The sequence below is a fragment of the Megalops cyprinoides genome, chromosome 1, assembly GCF_013368585.1.
Source record: "Megalops cyprinoides isolate fMegCyp1 chromosome 1, fMegCyp1.pri, whole genome shotgun sequence".
Taxonomy (NCBI): Eukaryota; Metazoa; Chordata; class Actinopteri; order Elopiformes; family Megalopidae; genus Megalops; species Megalops cyprinoides.
This window is the reverse complement of record NC_050583.1, coordinates 35,585,902-35,603,807: the sequence shown is the minus strand read 5'-3', so window position 1 is coordinate 35,603,807 and position 17,906 is coordinate 35,585,902. Positions and strand designations below refer to the sequence as shown.

At 42.1% G+C, this 17,906-nt stretch overlaps 1 protein-coding gene across 2 annotated transcripts in view; it reads right to left on the bottom strand.

Moving 5' to 3' along the window:
- LOC118775947 (potassium voltage-gated channel subfamily C member 1-like) overlaps positions 1 to 17,906 on the bottom strand; it is a 71,612-nt gene that overhangs the window by 47,012 nt on the left and 6,694 nt on the right. For both annotated transcript variants that reach the window (XM_036525939.1, XM_036525930.1), the window contains exon 2: positions 14,562 to 15,248. In XM_036525939.1, the coding sequence (XP_036381832.1) occupies positions 14,562 to 15,185 (624 nt within the window). In that variant the 5' untranslated portion in view covers positions 15,186 to 15,248. The remainder of the gene's footprint in view (positions 1 to 14,561; positions 15,249 to 17,906) is intronic.

The window sequence follows — 17,906 nt, the reverse complement described above, 5'->3', positions numbered from 1 at the left end:
CACATATTGCTAAAGGGATCTTATTTTGAGTGTGGTCGCTCTGGATCTTCTGTGGTTTTCAGATGAGAGGGGAAGTTAATTTCAATTCATTTGGAAGTAAAAGGAGAGCCCATCTTCAGGAAACACCAACATGATTTGACCGCTAATTTAATCTACTTAGCAAGTATGTGTGACTGAGTGTGTGTGTGTGTGTGTGTGTGTGTGTGTGAGTGAGAGAGAAAGAGAGAGAGAGAGGTGGGGGGGGGGGGGGCTAGGGGAAGGGGGTAGTGGGGAAGAGGAGAAAAATATGGAAAGCTTGAAAGTGATGGAGATGCTGGCCTATAAAAACAGCAAAATCAAACAGCTCTGTATCTTTCTACAGCATACATAAGCACAAATGGCCCCCAGGCATGTAGAAATTGTACATCTCTTGATGCAAAAACAGTGATTGCTCCTCCAGGAAGATGGTGACAGACGTACACAGGCAAGTGGACATGTTTGTTGGTGTAAACATGTGCAGTGCAGTATAGCCATGAACCAACAGAGTAAAAGATGGGAAACAGGAAAAAGGATGAATGGAAGAGCACAAAAACACAGTTTTAGGATAGAAAGTAATGGGAGAAAAAAGAATAATGGGAACACAGACACACATACATGCTCATGACACAATGTGATTCTGTGGCCAAGAGACCGAAGGAGAGAGGCCAAAATTAAATTGCAGGTAGTGCTCTGGTTTGCGTGTGGACTTATTTTAACAGCACCCCTGGTGGCAATATTTACTGCCGTTGTAGAGCAGCTCTTTCACAAGCAGACTACAAAAGGGCCTGGATGTTGTGAGCTTCCTTTCAGGACCAAGGACAAAGATCAGCCAAATATTCCTCCCTCCTGCTGCATGCAGTCTGCTCCAGAGCTGGCTTCTGCCAAATAGTGATCGCCCTTATTGTACATGGGTGCTCTTTGGAGCTTCATTGACATTGCAGTGGGACCTTTGTGTGTCTCCTGTTAATGCACCACAGCTAGTGCGCGACCACCATGGCCAATAATGCTGTGACATCACAATATTATGATGGCTACTTGTCAAAGCAACTATCCTGTATTTTAAGTCTTTAAGCTATTTTTGCATAACATAGGGATACATCAATAGCCTACATTTCAAACTATATCTATATATTTCACACTATATATGTACATATATAATGCAAGTTAGTCACTGAAGTAGTTCATGGCGAACAATGTCAGCATCACAACTTACATTTACCAAAGCAAAGATCTAAAATATCATCTAACACCACAGCAATAGTCATCATCATCATCATCACCTTTATTTGTCAGACTCAAGGTCCACACGAACACAAGACAGACATAACATACAACATACATAAAAAAGGAGTATTGCACTTCTTATAAAAGACACTTGCACCAGTATTTCCACATAGATGACTGGTAGTGTAGCGTAATAGTGACAGTATTAGCAAATGTATTGATAATCATTTTAAACTGATTTCTACACAAAGAGAGCAAACTATTATAGGGGCAAGGCAAATGAAATGGCCACTACTCATGACACTACAAGAGGTAATACAAATTCAGATGAGGGGTCAGACCAGGGGTCATTGACAGAGGCACAACATATTATGGCTGTAATGAATTACGGCCTGCTTGCACCTGCGCTGTGTCCATTTCACACTTAGATGCACATGAGATGACCCCCTGGTGGCTAATTTTAATACGCATCCATCATGTATGTCATTGGCACCTTTGTTTGTGTTGATTTCTTGAGAGGCATGTCACAGCCTCCTAGCCTCCTGCAATCCAGCAAAACCAAGATGAAATTCAAGCCCCAGTTTTCACAGATTGCTGCTGATGGTCACAGTTGTGGCATGCATGCCCGCAGCTGGTCAAAGCCTTCACCTTGCATGGCCAGGCAGGTGTCAGTGCTTCAGAGAGTGATAGGATGAGTGAGAAACCCATCTATAAGTGGAAGAAGAGAGAGAACAATGGAGAGAGAGAGCAAACGGAGAGCATGAGAGAGCGCCCTGCTGGGGGGGGGGGGGGGGGGGGTGTGCGAAGCGGAGAAACAGTACAGCAGGGAGAGAGAGTGAGCCAAGCTCACCCCTTCAGAGAGGTGGGGAAAGGGGTGAGATGGCATCAATATATATCAAATGCTAAAACGATTAATAATTCATTGTCCATTCATTTAGAACAATCAAAAACCAGCACCACAGGCATTAGTGGGAAGCACTGGGGGTGCACAGGCTTTAGCCACATATTGACTTCCATGAGCACTTAGCCGTCTGTAAAGAAAGCGTATTGATCGATTGATTTAAAGGCAGGGCGAATGGAATTATGGCTATCCCAGCAGGCCTGCACATGCCACCTGTGTGATGTAATTGTAGGACAAATCAATTCCATGCAGGAGGAACATGGACATGTGGGCTCAGGAGACATGGGGGGAGGGGAGATCCAGGAATTCCCCAGTGCGGGAGGTGAAGGCTGGCTGCAGCTGCTTGGAGAGCAGGGCAGTTGGCAACACACCCCCACATGCATACCCAGCACAGTTCCGGTGCTGTCAACACACCTGGGAGACAACACAGAGTCAAGAAGCAGCAACCTAGGCACAGCCACACAGAGATGGGGCACAGGCTCACCTAGCACAGGCAACTCTTGGCCAAGGGACTTTGACCTGAGGGACAACATTAGATGGACTTTTCTCATCTAGGATTTCATACAATTTGATTAGTTTAACTGCATACTGTAGTCCACACACTCTCTATGATATGCATTTGATTGGTGATCTAGTGATTACACATTCAGTATGGATTTGAGGGAGGGAGGCTACACCTGCACCACAACAGACTGCACATTGTATCCTAATAGAGCAAAACAGAGTATCAATCATTTTTATTTCATGCCTAACTGCAATTAGTGCTTGCCAGAGATATCTGTAACTGCTTAAGTATAAAGTAAATTACTTGAAATATCTCAATATTATATCCTCAATATTTTATTAATTTCATATGACCTTGGCTGTAAAAGCTACCTGATGTAGTTTAGAAATTTATGAAGCTGCAGATGGAAACAAAAAGAAAACCCAAGGTTTATTTTTGTGTTTTGCATTTGTGAACGGTGGACTGCCCACCCCGTTGATGAAGTCAATGCAATGCAGAGAAGAATCAAACCATATCCTCCATGATCGAATCAGGCAACAAGAGCACCAGAAGACAATAAATAATACACAATAAACACACAAACTCACACTTCATAATTCTCACACTCCCCACCTCTCTATCTCCAACACTCGCTTTCTCATAGACAGTCCCCCAGTGACTCAGACTGAACTTTGAGATTAGCGGGTATATAACTGCCTCTGTGGGAATATTTATAGTTAGTTAGTCACTGATTCGTTGTGCACCTTCAGAGCAGTGGGTTAATCACTGACTCAGTACACACCCTGAACACGACGGCGAATGGGAAACTCAAGGGCAAAAGGAAAAAGGATGTGGTACGGATAGAAGGACAGCGCCTGCGGGGAATGTTAACAGAAACAGAGCAGGTGAGGAGAGCCTAAACGAGAGCAGGACTGGAAACAAAAGTCATGAGTGGATCAGAAAGGGCAGGAGCAGGAAACAAGGTGTCCTGCGGGGTGTACAAGAGTCCCCGTATCTGCTGTTGGTTTCCCTCATTTCTCACCCCTCACAACAACACCAGGGGTACTTGTCTTTAGTTCATGAGTGCCTTTAATGCATACATGAAGTCCTCCAATGTTTTTTCCAAAGAACAATAACCTTTTACACTGTACCATATCCAAACTATGTCACTGCACCACAATGCATACTGCACCGGACGTGACACATCACCATATTTAAGTGTATATCAGTACATCATAATTTGCTGCACTGTCCCCTGCACTTCATTCAAATGCCCTCTGTTTCCTTTTGTCCAGAGTGTGACTGCAGTGTTACCAAGGATCTCAGGACACACATACTGTACACACGCAAACACTCTGTCACTTTCTCTCTCTCTGTCTGCGTCTTTCTCAAACATACACACACACACAGAGAGAGAGGTGAAATGGAGAAAAGGAAAGCTTTGCATTTTTTTTGACTGTTTAGTATTCGAGCCAGATCACTGCAGCATACCATGTACATTTGTCCTTGCTAGCCCCACCCTCCCATACACACCCCACCCCTCTACTTGCATTGTCTGAAAGCTGGTTTGGCAAAGCTGTCCTGCCTTCCCTATTCCATTAGCTGTGATGACAGAGTGCCTCTCTCCCTTCGTCCTTAATCCAAGTGAGAGCTTTGATACAAAAAAACTGCCTTGTAAGAGGAACTGGAGAGTCATGGGCACACACCAATTTCTCCCTTTATGGTCCAGGATGTTACAGACAGCCACTGTCACTATCCCCTCTGCCAGAGTGAGATTTTAGGAGAACACCAGTGCACAAGTCATAGCTTCCCTGAATGACCTTGCAGAGGTTAGTATTTCTAACAAACAGTGACCTTTCATATTATGAAAAACCTAAACCATAATATCAGAAGTCTCCAAACCACCTTCCCCACAGACCACATTCACATTTCTATCTCTTCTTAAAAGTGTCAATTCACTGGAGTTTTTCCATATTTACAGAATGATCAATGTTGATAGGTTGGTTAATTAACTGAGAATGTCAGCCATGAAGATGTACACACTGACAGCCATTTTTCATTCTCCTCAAACCAGAAACAAGCTACACCTGTGGCTATATAAATAAATATCGAGCAATTAACCAAGTCAGGTCAGGTGACTAACAAGAGATGACTGGAACTCATGACATTTGCAGGTTTGCATGTGTTTGAGCGTCAATATTTTTTTGACAAATTCCACATACAAGCCAGTTCAAAAGCAATGAAATTGTGAGGAAACATAATTAACTCTGTGAGTAGATTCAATGCACATTTGCGTCACAATTAGCCTTTCAAATGAGACAGGTTTGTCTTCTAAATCAATAATGACCATAGAAAATTCAAATACCATGAATGTGCTGAATCCAATATGATGAATGCTGTAATTAGCTCAGTCAGGGCCACAGATAACGTGTTCAGGACTAACCCACCCCCATTACTAAACAGTCATCTCTTGTTAGTCACCTGACCTGACTTGGTTAATTGCTCGATATTAACCAAGTCATGCTGTAATTAGCTCAGTCAGGGCCACAGATAACGTGTTCAGGACTAACCCACCCCCATTACTAAACAGTCATATTCTTTTCAATGCTTTTCAACTACCATGGTCTGCAGCTAGCTCCATTTAAATTGTGAAATGCCATATAACTCAACAAACAAGTAAGAACTTAAGTTGGCTGAGTTTTCCAGCCCTATTGCAGCTAACATATTTGTAGTTTGTGAACTGCAAAATGTTCAGTTTTTCGGTGAGTGGTGAACTTGAACGTATCTGTTTGCAACTGAAGAACGTGAACTTGAGCTCGTTCAGGTTTGCGTAAGATTCGGAATCCAGGGTCCACAGCCCTCAACATATATGTAATTGCTGCATACCTATATGCACAAAACAAGATTGTACCCAACAGAATAATCTGATATAGTTGAGTGATTATGGTAAACTGTTTCCTATGGTCATTATGGTCACACTGGTAAAACTAAGCAAAAATGTCAGATCATTAGACACCATGGGACTGATATTCTGGCGCAGTTCACTGACATGGTGGTGAAGATGGTGAGACAGAGAGGAGCTAGATTTTATTCATAGTCATTTGCATGTTTTCCACGCTGCCTTGCACTTCATTATACCTACACATATCCCCCCATATAACACACTCACTGAAAAGCACACTCTTCCCTGCCCTTGCTGGACTTCTAGTCTCTAGTCTTCTTGCTTTACGGCGCACACCCACTTTCCAATTGGTCACACACTAGCAGACATGACAACACTACGGCAAATGCACCTGGTGTTGGTGTTTAAATACAGATGTCTGCTAGTCATTTCAGTGTTGATGTAAGAGGTGAATGAAAAATGTTTCAAGAACATATTTGTTTTTTTTTTATAGAGGATACATTTTAAAATTAGCCACCTTCTCACATGTTCTCTCTCTCTCTCTCTCTCTCTCTCTCTGTCTCTCTCTCTCTCACACACACACACACACACACACACACACACACACACAAGTAGGAGTTCAAGGGAGAAAGGGAAAGGCGGAGAGAAAGGAACCAACAAATTGAATAGGCTGATGTAGGCTGTAATTTGTCCCACTGCATCCAAGGTATTATTATAGTGGTGGTATTGTACACTGGGTATTTATGTCCATGTGTAGGTGTGCATGCGCTTACATGTACTGTGTTGACCACATATAATGCATTGTGTAAATCACCAAGTTGCATATCTATTTACCAATGGATCAGTTGTTCGACCTCTTCCTCTTAGAAACCCCCCATTTATGCATGAAGACAACATTTTTTTGTATAGGTTCACCTCCTCCCAATGTCTAAAACTAAAAAAACTAAAAAGTATATACCAGTATGTAATTTAATCTCTAACCTGTCAAAGTGTGATACATTTGACACAACATCTAGCAAGCTGATGCATGTAACTCAATGTGTACCATTAGTACAACTGTGTCAATAATTCAACTGTTTAGTTTGAAAACTGATATATCCACTACAGTGTAAACTAAAGAATTTTATACTAGATTTGAGTACAACAAAAAACATTTACTCAATGTATTCTGAAAAAAAAAAAAAGCATTGCTGTATGAAGGCAAAAACCACACAAGAAATCAATTTTGTTTCAGTGGAAAAGATGTCCCTCACAATGACCGCTTCTGTGCTTGTGTATATCGTATCTATGCTTGTGTATCATTGGCTACGGATGGTGAAAATACTACAACATTCTTTGGGGATAAAAGTGATTTGAGAATCACAAGCATTCAGCTTGGTATTGAAAGAGGTTCGAAACTTTACAAAAAAACACTTCACAAAAGGAGGCTGTAGAGTAAAGGTGGCTGTTTCCTCTTGTGTTTCTGCTCCATTCAGGGAATAAAATTTTGCCATCGGTGGAGCCCCCAGTGGCCCTTTCGTTCTGCTACGTCAGGGCAACATCTGGGGTCCAGCTGAAGAGGGAGTATCAATACACAAACGTTTGTGAGTGAGTCAGTGTGTGTGTTTGTGTGTGTGTGCGCGTGTGTGTCAATGGTTTGTGTTTTTATGTTTGTGTGTGGGATCTGTGTGTGTGTTTGGAGGTTGTGCGGTGGAATTCAAGGAAGAATCGACAAATGCATTTGATGATTACTGTAGTGGTGTCTTTTTACTGGGTCATGTTCCATTTGCACTGGGAGCCAATTATGTATTGCATTGTTTTAACAGACTTTGGCAAATGCTTGAGTTCTCTTGCCATGCCAGTGTCGACTCCTATTTAAATTTCAAAGTGAGACAGAAGGGAGAGTACAAGGGTTACTACTACACAGACTAATTGACTGGATGGTACAGTAGGAAACAGGAATGCTGACATTGCATCTGGAAAGGGGTGAGGAGTTGGGGCGGGGGGGGGGGGGGGTAAGAGGAGGAATGAAAATAGGAGATAGAGAGAAGATGGATAAAAGTGCTATAGAGCTATAGAGACTCCAAGGCACAGTTAATCAGCTGAGAGGCAACAGAGGAAAAGCCACTTCTGCAATACTGCATCATCCATCACTGCCTCAGAACAAGGATGTAAGTGACTGCAGAATCATTCTAATGTTCAGTATATATTGTATTAACCCTTCTGTGAGTCAGGGTCATGGTGCTGAGTTAGACAGTTAGTTTATACTGCTCTGTCCAGCCTTTGTGTAACACAAGACATACTCCATCGTCTCCCGCCAACTCCTGCCCACTATTCTGCATATTTAGTGTCTCCCCAGAAGGAAAAATAATGCTGAACTCCACACAAAACTATAGCCCATTGAATGGCTAGAAATGCACACAACAGGACTATTGACTACAGCACAAACATTTGTTTCTACTTTGGCAGAGAAAACGGAAACCCAGTGCAAGGGATCCCCCACCCCGAGCATCGGTGATGAAAAGGCTTGTTTCCCAGCTGTTTGTCAGTGCCCTCCCACGGAGCCCCCCGCCAAGGCAACGTGAGCAGTTTTAAACATGCTCTGTACAAGAGGGCGACCACAATGAGAAGGCAATGTTAAATCACACTGGGCAACAAGGAGTGAGCACTCCAGTGTCCCCGTGCCTACCTGTTCACATACTCTGAACAGAAAATGGTAAATGGTTTATGAACATGCTTTGTTGAAAATGAGTAAACATTAATATCATACAATTCTGCAGGATAAGGAAAGAGTCAGACTGAGGGGGATGTTGAAAATACAGATGGGAGAGTGGGAGATTCCACCTCTTTCCTGGTCTTTTTCAGTAATCTTCAAAGGAGGGAATATAGCCTACAAAGACAGAAGGGGGTGGACATGTAGATGATCGCCACAGGTGTATCACAGATTCAAAATATTAAGAGGTTTAGAGCCTCAGTGAAATGAATTATCAGAAACTGCAGCACTGTAACTATCAGCACTGCAGCATTGTAAACATGTCTGTTAACAACAACACTTGATAATGTCAAAATGTTACAAATACAAATGAATGATCTTTTTGGTCAATGTAATCTGTGAGTATGCATGCCAAATACTCATGTCTGATGAATCAATCAAATCCAGTTGGTCAAGGAAGGTGAGATGACCAACCTTCTCTCTATGTGTGGAGTCAGTCAGGGACATGTCTGCTCTGACCGTCAACAAACTTAACGAAATGCAGGCAGACTGTGGTTTTGTGGTTTTAACTGAATAAAAAAAAGCTGGTCTACACAAAGCATGCAATTTACCAATTAGTGGGATCCATCATTGTTTACGCTCTGCCTATCACATTTTGTGTGGAGTTGGGGTTGTGTTGGGGTTGCTTTGATAAAACAAAATCCCAGACAATCATTTTTCAGTATTTTCTTTCAAAGAAAATTTTCTTGATTTCATGGAAAATACAAAACACTACTTGTTGTAAATGAAAACATAACATACTTTCAACAAATTGTTGCTTTACATTCAGTGAAATAATGAAAGTCACAAGTGTATAACACCAAATAGGCACATCAAAATCAGACTCATATAGAGTCCAGGAACAGAGGAGTTTAGAAACTAATCCACTTATTAATTTTGTAGCCTTGGTGACATGTACAATTTCAAAATGGGTCTTGACCCATATGGTATATGTTCTATGCTGTGTGGTATATATGCTCTTTATAATTTGTGTAAAACTGTACACATGCTCTGCATTTAAGGCACCTATGTTGTGATGTTGTTTTTGCCTCTCAGAATTTCTTTGCACGGCTGAAAGATAACATATACAGGCTGTAGACAAGAAAATTATTAAAAATTGGTGAAAATATTTTTCTATTGAAGTAACACTTTCGTAGGAAGGAAAATATGCTGCCTTTAAAAAAAATATCTGGTACAGTATTTTTTGAAAAATAAAATGTACTGACATTGCTGCAACTAATGCTGATGCAAAAAACCAACCCCGCCGCTGTAAAACACAGTATATAAGAGAAGAGCACAGTGTGTGGGAATCTGTGTGCATACTGTGTGTATTACTCTGACATGGGGGTAAATACAGTTCAGACCATTGTGGTTAGAGTGTGAGAATCCAGCATCCATCACTGAAAGCCTGTGGTCTGATCTCAAGGGAAGCTGCTGCTGTGTTTATGCTTGCACTAGTCACATCAACACTCAGCTGGACCCTAGAATTCCTGGGATGCTTTGAACAAGAGATTGTGCTTACGATAAACACTGCATTTCATGAACTGTCAGACTTGTGCACACTGGCGCTCTCCAGACCACTACACGTGCACTGTACAGTAAAGTATGGTACCAAGCACACAATGGCTCCGAGCATTCAGCGTCAGTGATTAGAACCAGTTGAATGCTTTGTGCTGGTTAGTTATGCCTGCATAAACTGTACTCTCTCAGCAAAGTCATGTTTTTGAAACTCACTGAACATTCATTCATCCTTGCAAATGGGGGCTGCAGGTGAATGAATGGAAGAGCAGATGATGTCTGGCTTAGTCAGAGTATGCCAATACACCGGTTTCCCACTACAGACTTACACAGAGACAGAAAGTGGCTCTGCCTTACATCAAAGAGAAGCCACACTGGGGTGGCATTCAGTGTAATGCCTCCACAGGTGTGCGCACTCCTTCACAGACATGTGTGGATCTGTGGAGTCTCTGCACGGGATGTTCCATGGTGTCACTCAGCTCCTCCTGCATTGGATGCACAGATTCACCTCCTGATGCCTCCCAGTGACTTGACTATCGTAGCAGGTTGTGATCAAGCGAGATAAGTATCACTCACAGATCAGAGAGGAAACGAGGTGAACAGTGTATGCTGTTAGTCGAATGTTCTTCACAAGATCTGACACCAACCATAAAGTGACACATTAATTTCCAAAATAGAGACAGAGATTAAATGCCTGTACTTATTTACAAACCTTTACAAACAATCTGCCTTTAACCCAAGCTGACCAAATGAAGTCCGAGGTGCGGTTATCTCCTGGCTGACGTGGTGTGGAGAAACAGTGCTCCAAAGGATAAACTCAGAAATGGGTCCAGTAAAACTGGTTTCTATTAGCTGCTTGAGAATAAGAGAATGCCTATTATGCCTGCTCTATTGCTTTCTCTCTTTTTAACCCAAAATACTCCATTTCTTTATTTCATTTCATAAGTATGCTGCAATCACAAGCTACATATCACACACATGCTTCCGGATATACTATTTTGGCTATTTCTCTTCACATTATACATTCTCCCTGCACTGGTTTGTGTATAGATTCTACATGTTCCGTGTTCTATTTCCATATTCTGAGCAAGATAGTCTGCCTGAATATTGTGCTGCACTGTGGTATATTAATGTTTAGCACAGCATTGTGCAGTCCAACACTGAATACACTTGACTGCAAAAAATACAGCAAACAGTGGGCAACAAAATACAACCTTCTTGAGTCTAAAAATAACAATGACAGACTGATTGATATTTCAATGAAGAATGGTCAGGTGCATTAAGATTAATGGACAGTCAAATGCAATATGTACAGACACATGCTACTGTACATCTATTCTCTGTTATATGTATTTGATGTAGGTACCAACAGTCAAAACTGCCTATCAGTATAGTGTGAGTGTGTGTGTGTGTGTGTATAATGCATATAGACACATTATATATTTACAACTTCCAGTCATATGAAAAGAGCAACATTAAGCAATTAGAGACTGGCAAAAATGCAGCCTTACGTTACATACCGTAAATGGACAAGTAATTGTAATGCACAGCAAAACAGTGGAAGAAGACGATGGAAAACAGAGTGCGTCCATTTTCCAGGGCTTTCATCCCCAATCGACGACATAAAAGCTGGCACACGCGCGTGCACGTGCACGCGCGTCCCCACGCACGCTCACACATACACATACACACAAACATACTCAAACACAACCCCCTCTCTTCTCCTCTCCTTTTCTGCCTCTTTCCTTTTGTATTATTAGGGCTGTTTCGTGGTCTACTGCAGTAGGAATGAGCGCGTTGTCAGGTTGTACGGCACCGCAGTGTTACGCTATAGCACATAGAGGAGATAAGAGTCTCACGCTTAACAGTCTGTACCCGAAAATCAGCAGGTAATGATAGTGCTGTACCAAAAATGCATTCAATTTTGAAAACTATCACAAATTATATTAACAATACGTGACGAAATCCATACAGCCCAACACATCGTGCAAATAATACCTCAGCTGGTAAACCATAGCCTACCAAAAAGATCATAGCGAACACCATGCCATATATTGCTATGAACACTAAAGCAAAACACGCATCATACTTAGTGCTATAACGTTACACCATACTGACAGACATGCCAGTTATCACGAAGACATCAGTATCATAAGTGACTGTGATGGTCAATATGAGTTGTCGATATTGATATCTGTATTGATCGCAGACGTAAAATTTAAATTCTTAAAGACGAAATCCAGATCCCCACGCAACTCGTAACCATATTGTCACGATATTCTTGAAATATCAAGAATAAACTATAAATAATCCTGATTTATATATATATATATATATATATATATATATATATATAGAGAGAGAGAGAGAGAGAAAGAGAGAGAGAGAGAGAGAGAGAGAGAATAAACGCTCTTTAATATGAACTCATTTGGGTCATGCATGGTTGGTTGGATGGTTAAAACATACAAACAAGAGAAAGAGTAAGACATGAAGATGGAGATAAACAGATACATTGACAGATTGATTAAATCAATATCCCTCCCCCAAAACCTAGCATCCTATTGCAATAGACAGTATTAAAAACCAACCAATGTGCACCACATTACTGAGATAATCCCATGTAAACCAGTGACTGCCATATTCATTTGCTATCAGGTTGCATTATTCAAAACACTTAGCTGAGTATAATGTAATTGTAATACAGGGTATCCCTCTATGATATATGGTACATTTCGTATTCACAATTCTGATGGTAAATATTGTATTATGAACTCAGAATCAGTGCAGTTCTACCCAGTGCAGAGTTATACTCAGAATATTGTGTTGTGTGGCGGTTAAATTCCACCTCACAATAGGAAGAGCATTGTGAAGCGGTAACCATGGTCATATGCTACACAGTGTGGAGAGTGTGAGGTGCCAGAGGTAACAGACTGGGCAAAAGAGCACTGGACATATGCAAGTGCTGGGGTAGTGCTGCCGGGTGGTCATGCTGATGCATGAGAGGACAACATCAAGAGGCATTTCCTGTTATCCGCCTCAAAATCAAAAGCTGCATAGGGAAAATGATCAGGTGGCTCATTCCAGACATCTGTGTGGTCCAGACCACTGCCACTTCCTATTCAGGAGGCTGGACATGTGTCAGCAGCCTACAGCGAGAAATATGGCTCTCCCATGACACAAACTAATACCATTTTATTGCAACAGAGCGGGATGGACTCTCTACAGTTCAATCAACCATTCAGATGTGAACCATGCTGTTTCAAAGCAGATATTCATACTGATGTGGGGGACGTGGTTGCAATGCACATGCAAGTGAAATGTTATGTAATAACATCAAACAAGCAAACAATGCAGTCTACAATATTAGTTTTGTGATCTACTGCATATACCTGCATGACCTGTCAATACGACATACAGTAGCCCGTGTGTTTATGATAACATTTCTATATACGTTACATTCATGATAGGCTATGTGCATCTCTGGGAATTCCTAATTAACCTAAGTGGAACAAACCACAAATGTTCAGGCATTGTACTTACACGTAATAATACTTGACTGCATGTGTGAGTGCACGGCTGTCAATGTAGATTCATTATGAGACAATCTACAACAGTTCTGGAAAGGGTTATTTGTACTGTAAGTGTATGTCCGCAGATATGTCCGTGTGTGACAGGATTGCATTAAAGAATAGCCTGACCGGGAAACGACATTCTAACTGTTATAAGCGACGTGCATTCACGCTGGCGGTAGGGGGACGAATATGATCAAGATCAGATAATAGACTAAATATAATTGATGGAATATAATAAAATCGTTCAATTCTCTAAAGGCTGTGGACTACGGCTCTAGAGACGGGGAAACCAAACGATGCTAAAGGCCACGCTGAAAAAATGATAGATTAGTCTAAGGGAAGTGAGATTTTATACGGACTGGACGGAGAAACACTGCTTTTAAAGAGTGGCCAAAGAGACAATTTTGCGAGCGACACAAAGCTGCATGCGTGCAGACAGAGCGGGGGAACTGCGCTGAGACGGAGAAAGCCGTGGAGAGGGTGAGCGCGCTAATATCGTGCGTAAAGTGGGTCTACATGGAACGAGGGAAAAGAGGCGATGGAGCAGAATTTATCGAGCATAATGAAGTGGGTACTATGGATTAACAACTGCGAAATTGTACATAGAACAATAGTGATGAAGCTGTGAGAAGTATAAGGAAAACTATGGGGTGGGGGAGGGAGGCATATTCAGACACATTCTAATTCTCCCAATGAGAAGAATGGTGAACGTGACCCAAGGACAAGTCACAAGTGACTAGTCCGATGAAGTCTCTAAAAAAAATCAAACACTGACGACAAATCAGATTAACGGTAGCCAGCTAAGAACAAGAAGCTATAACCGCTGAATATAATATTACAGTATTAACAATATTAAGAACTTGTGCCGGAAATAACAAAGCAGCATTAATACCGGTAATATATACACATCATCACCATTAACTATTCTTCCATGGAAACAAGTTGTAACTTTATTGTACTAAACCAGACGAGTCACAAGTAACCTGTAGCTCATTGCATTGGAACTCAGATTATGATGCTCATATTGTTCATGCCAAGACAATTTTGTGAACATGATCACTGTGATAATCACACCGATGAAAGGTGGACGCAATATCAAGCATTTCAAAAACTTTGAACAACTTATTCTTATAGGTCGAGGGCAGAACGTCCCCGCGGTGCTGTAAGTAATCACATTAACCCAAGAAAACTTATCTTACGTACTCACTCACCCGGGCATATTTAGATGAATAGGGATCCTCAAAAAGCGCCCAAATTTTGGGCTGCCATACGCGCCACCAACCGACTTTCCTCCCGTCCTCCTGCAGACACAGTCTCTTCAGGTCCCCGTCCGCTCCTCCCGTTAATGCCGGGTCGTCTTCGGGAGGGTCGGGTTCGGGGGTCTCAAAGCTGTCCAGCGCCTCCTCCGCGTCCCTGTGTTGTCGGTAATTCATCCAGCAACACGCCTCCACGTCTGTCTCATCGATGCCCCAAAACGCCAACTCCTCTTCAAACAGTGGACCGCATACATCATTAGGACAGTGCAACTTTCCGGTCCGGTAGTAGTTAAGGATGAAAGAGAAGACGGACGGGTGGCGATCGAAGAAGAATTCGTCGGTCTTGGGGTCGTAATCGAAGTTGCTAAACGCATCCGGCTCGGTGAGCCACGATAAGCGGGTACCGGGCAACGTCTTTAGGGTACTGCGGTACGTTTCGTGTCGAACCCCCCCGCAGTTTATCACTATTTTTTCGCTTTCTGGCGGACAAGTCATGTCTGCGCTGTAACATGCTTTGTTGGACGACTTGTTCCCACCCTTGCGCCCTTTGAAAGAGGAGACACACACCGAACTGAGCATAGGGGACCGGGGGGCGGGAGAGGAGGAGAGAGAGAATGGAGGAAGGAGGGGGAAAGGAGGAGTCTGTGGAGAGAGAAAAGAAGATATTTAGCAAAAAGAAGATGGTGAAAATGATTTAGATTTTTAAACAGGTGGGAAATATAATCCACCACAACACCAAGAATATCAACACGTTTATAGTTCAAAGTGTACTTAGGTATTATATGTGTAGGCTACTACTAACTCTGGGTGGAAAGTTCCTTCAGGATTTACATGCTGAGTAAGGTGAAGAATTGAACACATGACACATGCAGCTAAAAACAGCTTTGGGTTATCAATGAGATGTGCTACATTGGCCATATATTTTAATTACTCAGAGAAGCAGTAAATTGTGTTTATGCACTCTAAGTAACTAGAAGCTATGATTTCAAAGTTGGCATACAGACAGAGGGGATTAATATACTAATAAAATTTCTGCAGATACATGTTAAAATTGTTAGATAAAGATTATAAGAAAGGTAACAACGATCAAAGAAATATATGGACAAGCTTATATCGACAGACTTTGATGCAGAAATACTGCTGCACAGCTCACAAATAGGGCTTAACACTTCAATTTTATATTACAGAAGAAGATGTTATCTTTGATTGCAATAAGGATGTAACCTTGAGCTATAGCTAATATCCACCTTCTTCAGTTCCCTCCCTGTGTCTTGGCTTTCTCAATTCACTAAAACACTCCTTCAATTAGGCCACTGAGAATGACTGAGTGTTCCACTCTCTCCCCTTTCCCCTCCCTCTCCTTGCTCATCCTATGGGAGAGAGAGAGAGAGAGGGGGGGGGGGGGGAGAGAGAGAGAGAGAGAGAGAGAGAGAGAGAGAGAGAGAGAGAGAGAGAGAGAGAGAGAGGGAGAGAGAGAGGGAGGGTGGGAGGGAGAGGAGGGGAGCTAGAGGCAGAATGGTTATTTGCTGAGGTCTACAGACTGGGGGGAGGGGGGGGGGCTGCAGACCTCTCAGTGAAACCTCTTCCCTCTTTTGCCCAGTGCACTGTTAACAGAGAGTGGAATCCAGTACAGTACAGAATAGGTACAGTAATTGTATACATACTGTAACCCCTTCTCTACAGTTTCTGTGATAATGCAGAATATGGTCCAGTCTGGCTGTGTACTGTCGCTGCATCTGTAATGTATGTCTGGTTTATAACATCAGCAGTGTTTCTCTTCAACAGGCAAAGAAAACTGTAATTCTCTTTCATGACAGCTTTTAAATACAAAAGGAAGGAGTGGTGAGAAAGAGGGAGGAATCTGAAATCCCTTAAAGAGACAACTTGAAAGGGATAAGCACACATAAGAATGTAATTACAGTGAAAGAATGGCAGACAGGGTAAAATAAGGAAAGATATCAAGAAATGCCTGTACATCAATATGGTGGAGAAAGAAGGCTAATGTAGAATACACACATGGACTAACTAGACACTGTACTACATTAACACTGACACCATACTGAGAACGGAGGGGGAGGGGTGTGCTACAAAAGTGAATGATTTTTACTGCGGTACCAGCAAGATTCTCTCCTCCTAAATGTTCCTTTTTCCCTGTGGCAGTACAGTGTCATTATTTCATTTTGCCTCTGTCCTTTCGCTGTACATATACTGTGTTAACCTATTTTTTCCCCATTCAGAGATAACCCCCTTCACCCGCACCCCCCCCAACCCCCCGCACCATCACCTCCCCCTCCCCCCCCCCCGCTCTCTCGTTCTCTCTCTCTCTCATGTTCCGCATAAAGGAATCAAATTTCATTGAACGAATCAGCGCTTGCCCTCACTCTTTCCCTCACTCTGCTTTCACTGTAGTTTGTGTTGCCTTTCTCTCACTTTGCTGCTCCATCCTTCCTTCTGCCTTTCTTCTTCTTGATTCTGCACTTTCAATGTATCCATACTTTCCATCTTTTCTCTGCCATGCTCTCCTTTTGCCTCTATCTCCCTTTTTTCTGCTTTTCTCCTTATCCTTTCTATTGTTTTGGTGGGGCTGTGTGATATCCTCTATTCTTTCTCCACATCTTTCTCTTACTGTCTTTCATTCTTCAGTTTTAACATCTGTTTGCTATTTTGGTGTAATTTCCCCCTCTTTTTGGCCTTTACCTAATCTTTCTGCACTTTCTTCATTTATTCATTCACTCTTCAATTCATCCTGCTCTCCTTTTGCACTTCTCTCTCTCTCTTTCTCTCTCTGTCTCTCTCTTCCCCTCCATCCCTGAGGGCACACTGTCCCACTGTCATCCTCAAATATGTCGTTTTAATTTATTCACTGTCTCTACTCTCTCTCTCTTCATCTGTCCTGCTACTTTCTATCTACCACCTTAAAGCCATTGCATTCCATGTGTAATCTTTTTACAGCTGTATTGATAAAATTGCCATCATGAGAAAACAACTACTTCAGAAGAGAGATGCCAAATGAACATCAAACAGGTAAGAAAAACAACTGACTGAGACACATTGTGCGGACTGACCAGGTTGTACAGTGCAGTGCATTTACTTAACACTTATCTGAGCATGTTTTTTTTTTGGGGGGGGGGGGGGGGGTACATGGAAACATTATGTCATCTATGCGATAGCCAATAAAAATACAAAAATTAATTATTTTCGTACTGATAAATACTTTTAAACTGTTCGCTAATAAACTGGAGAAAGATGCACAAACTGAATGAAGAGCATGCAGGAGAAGGAGATGTACAGAGAGAGACA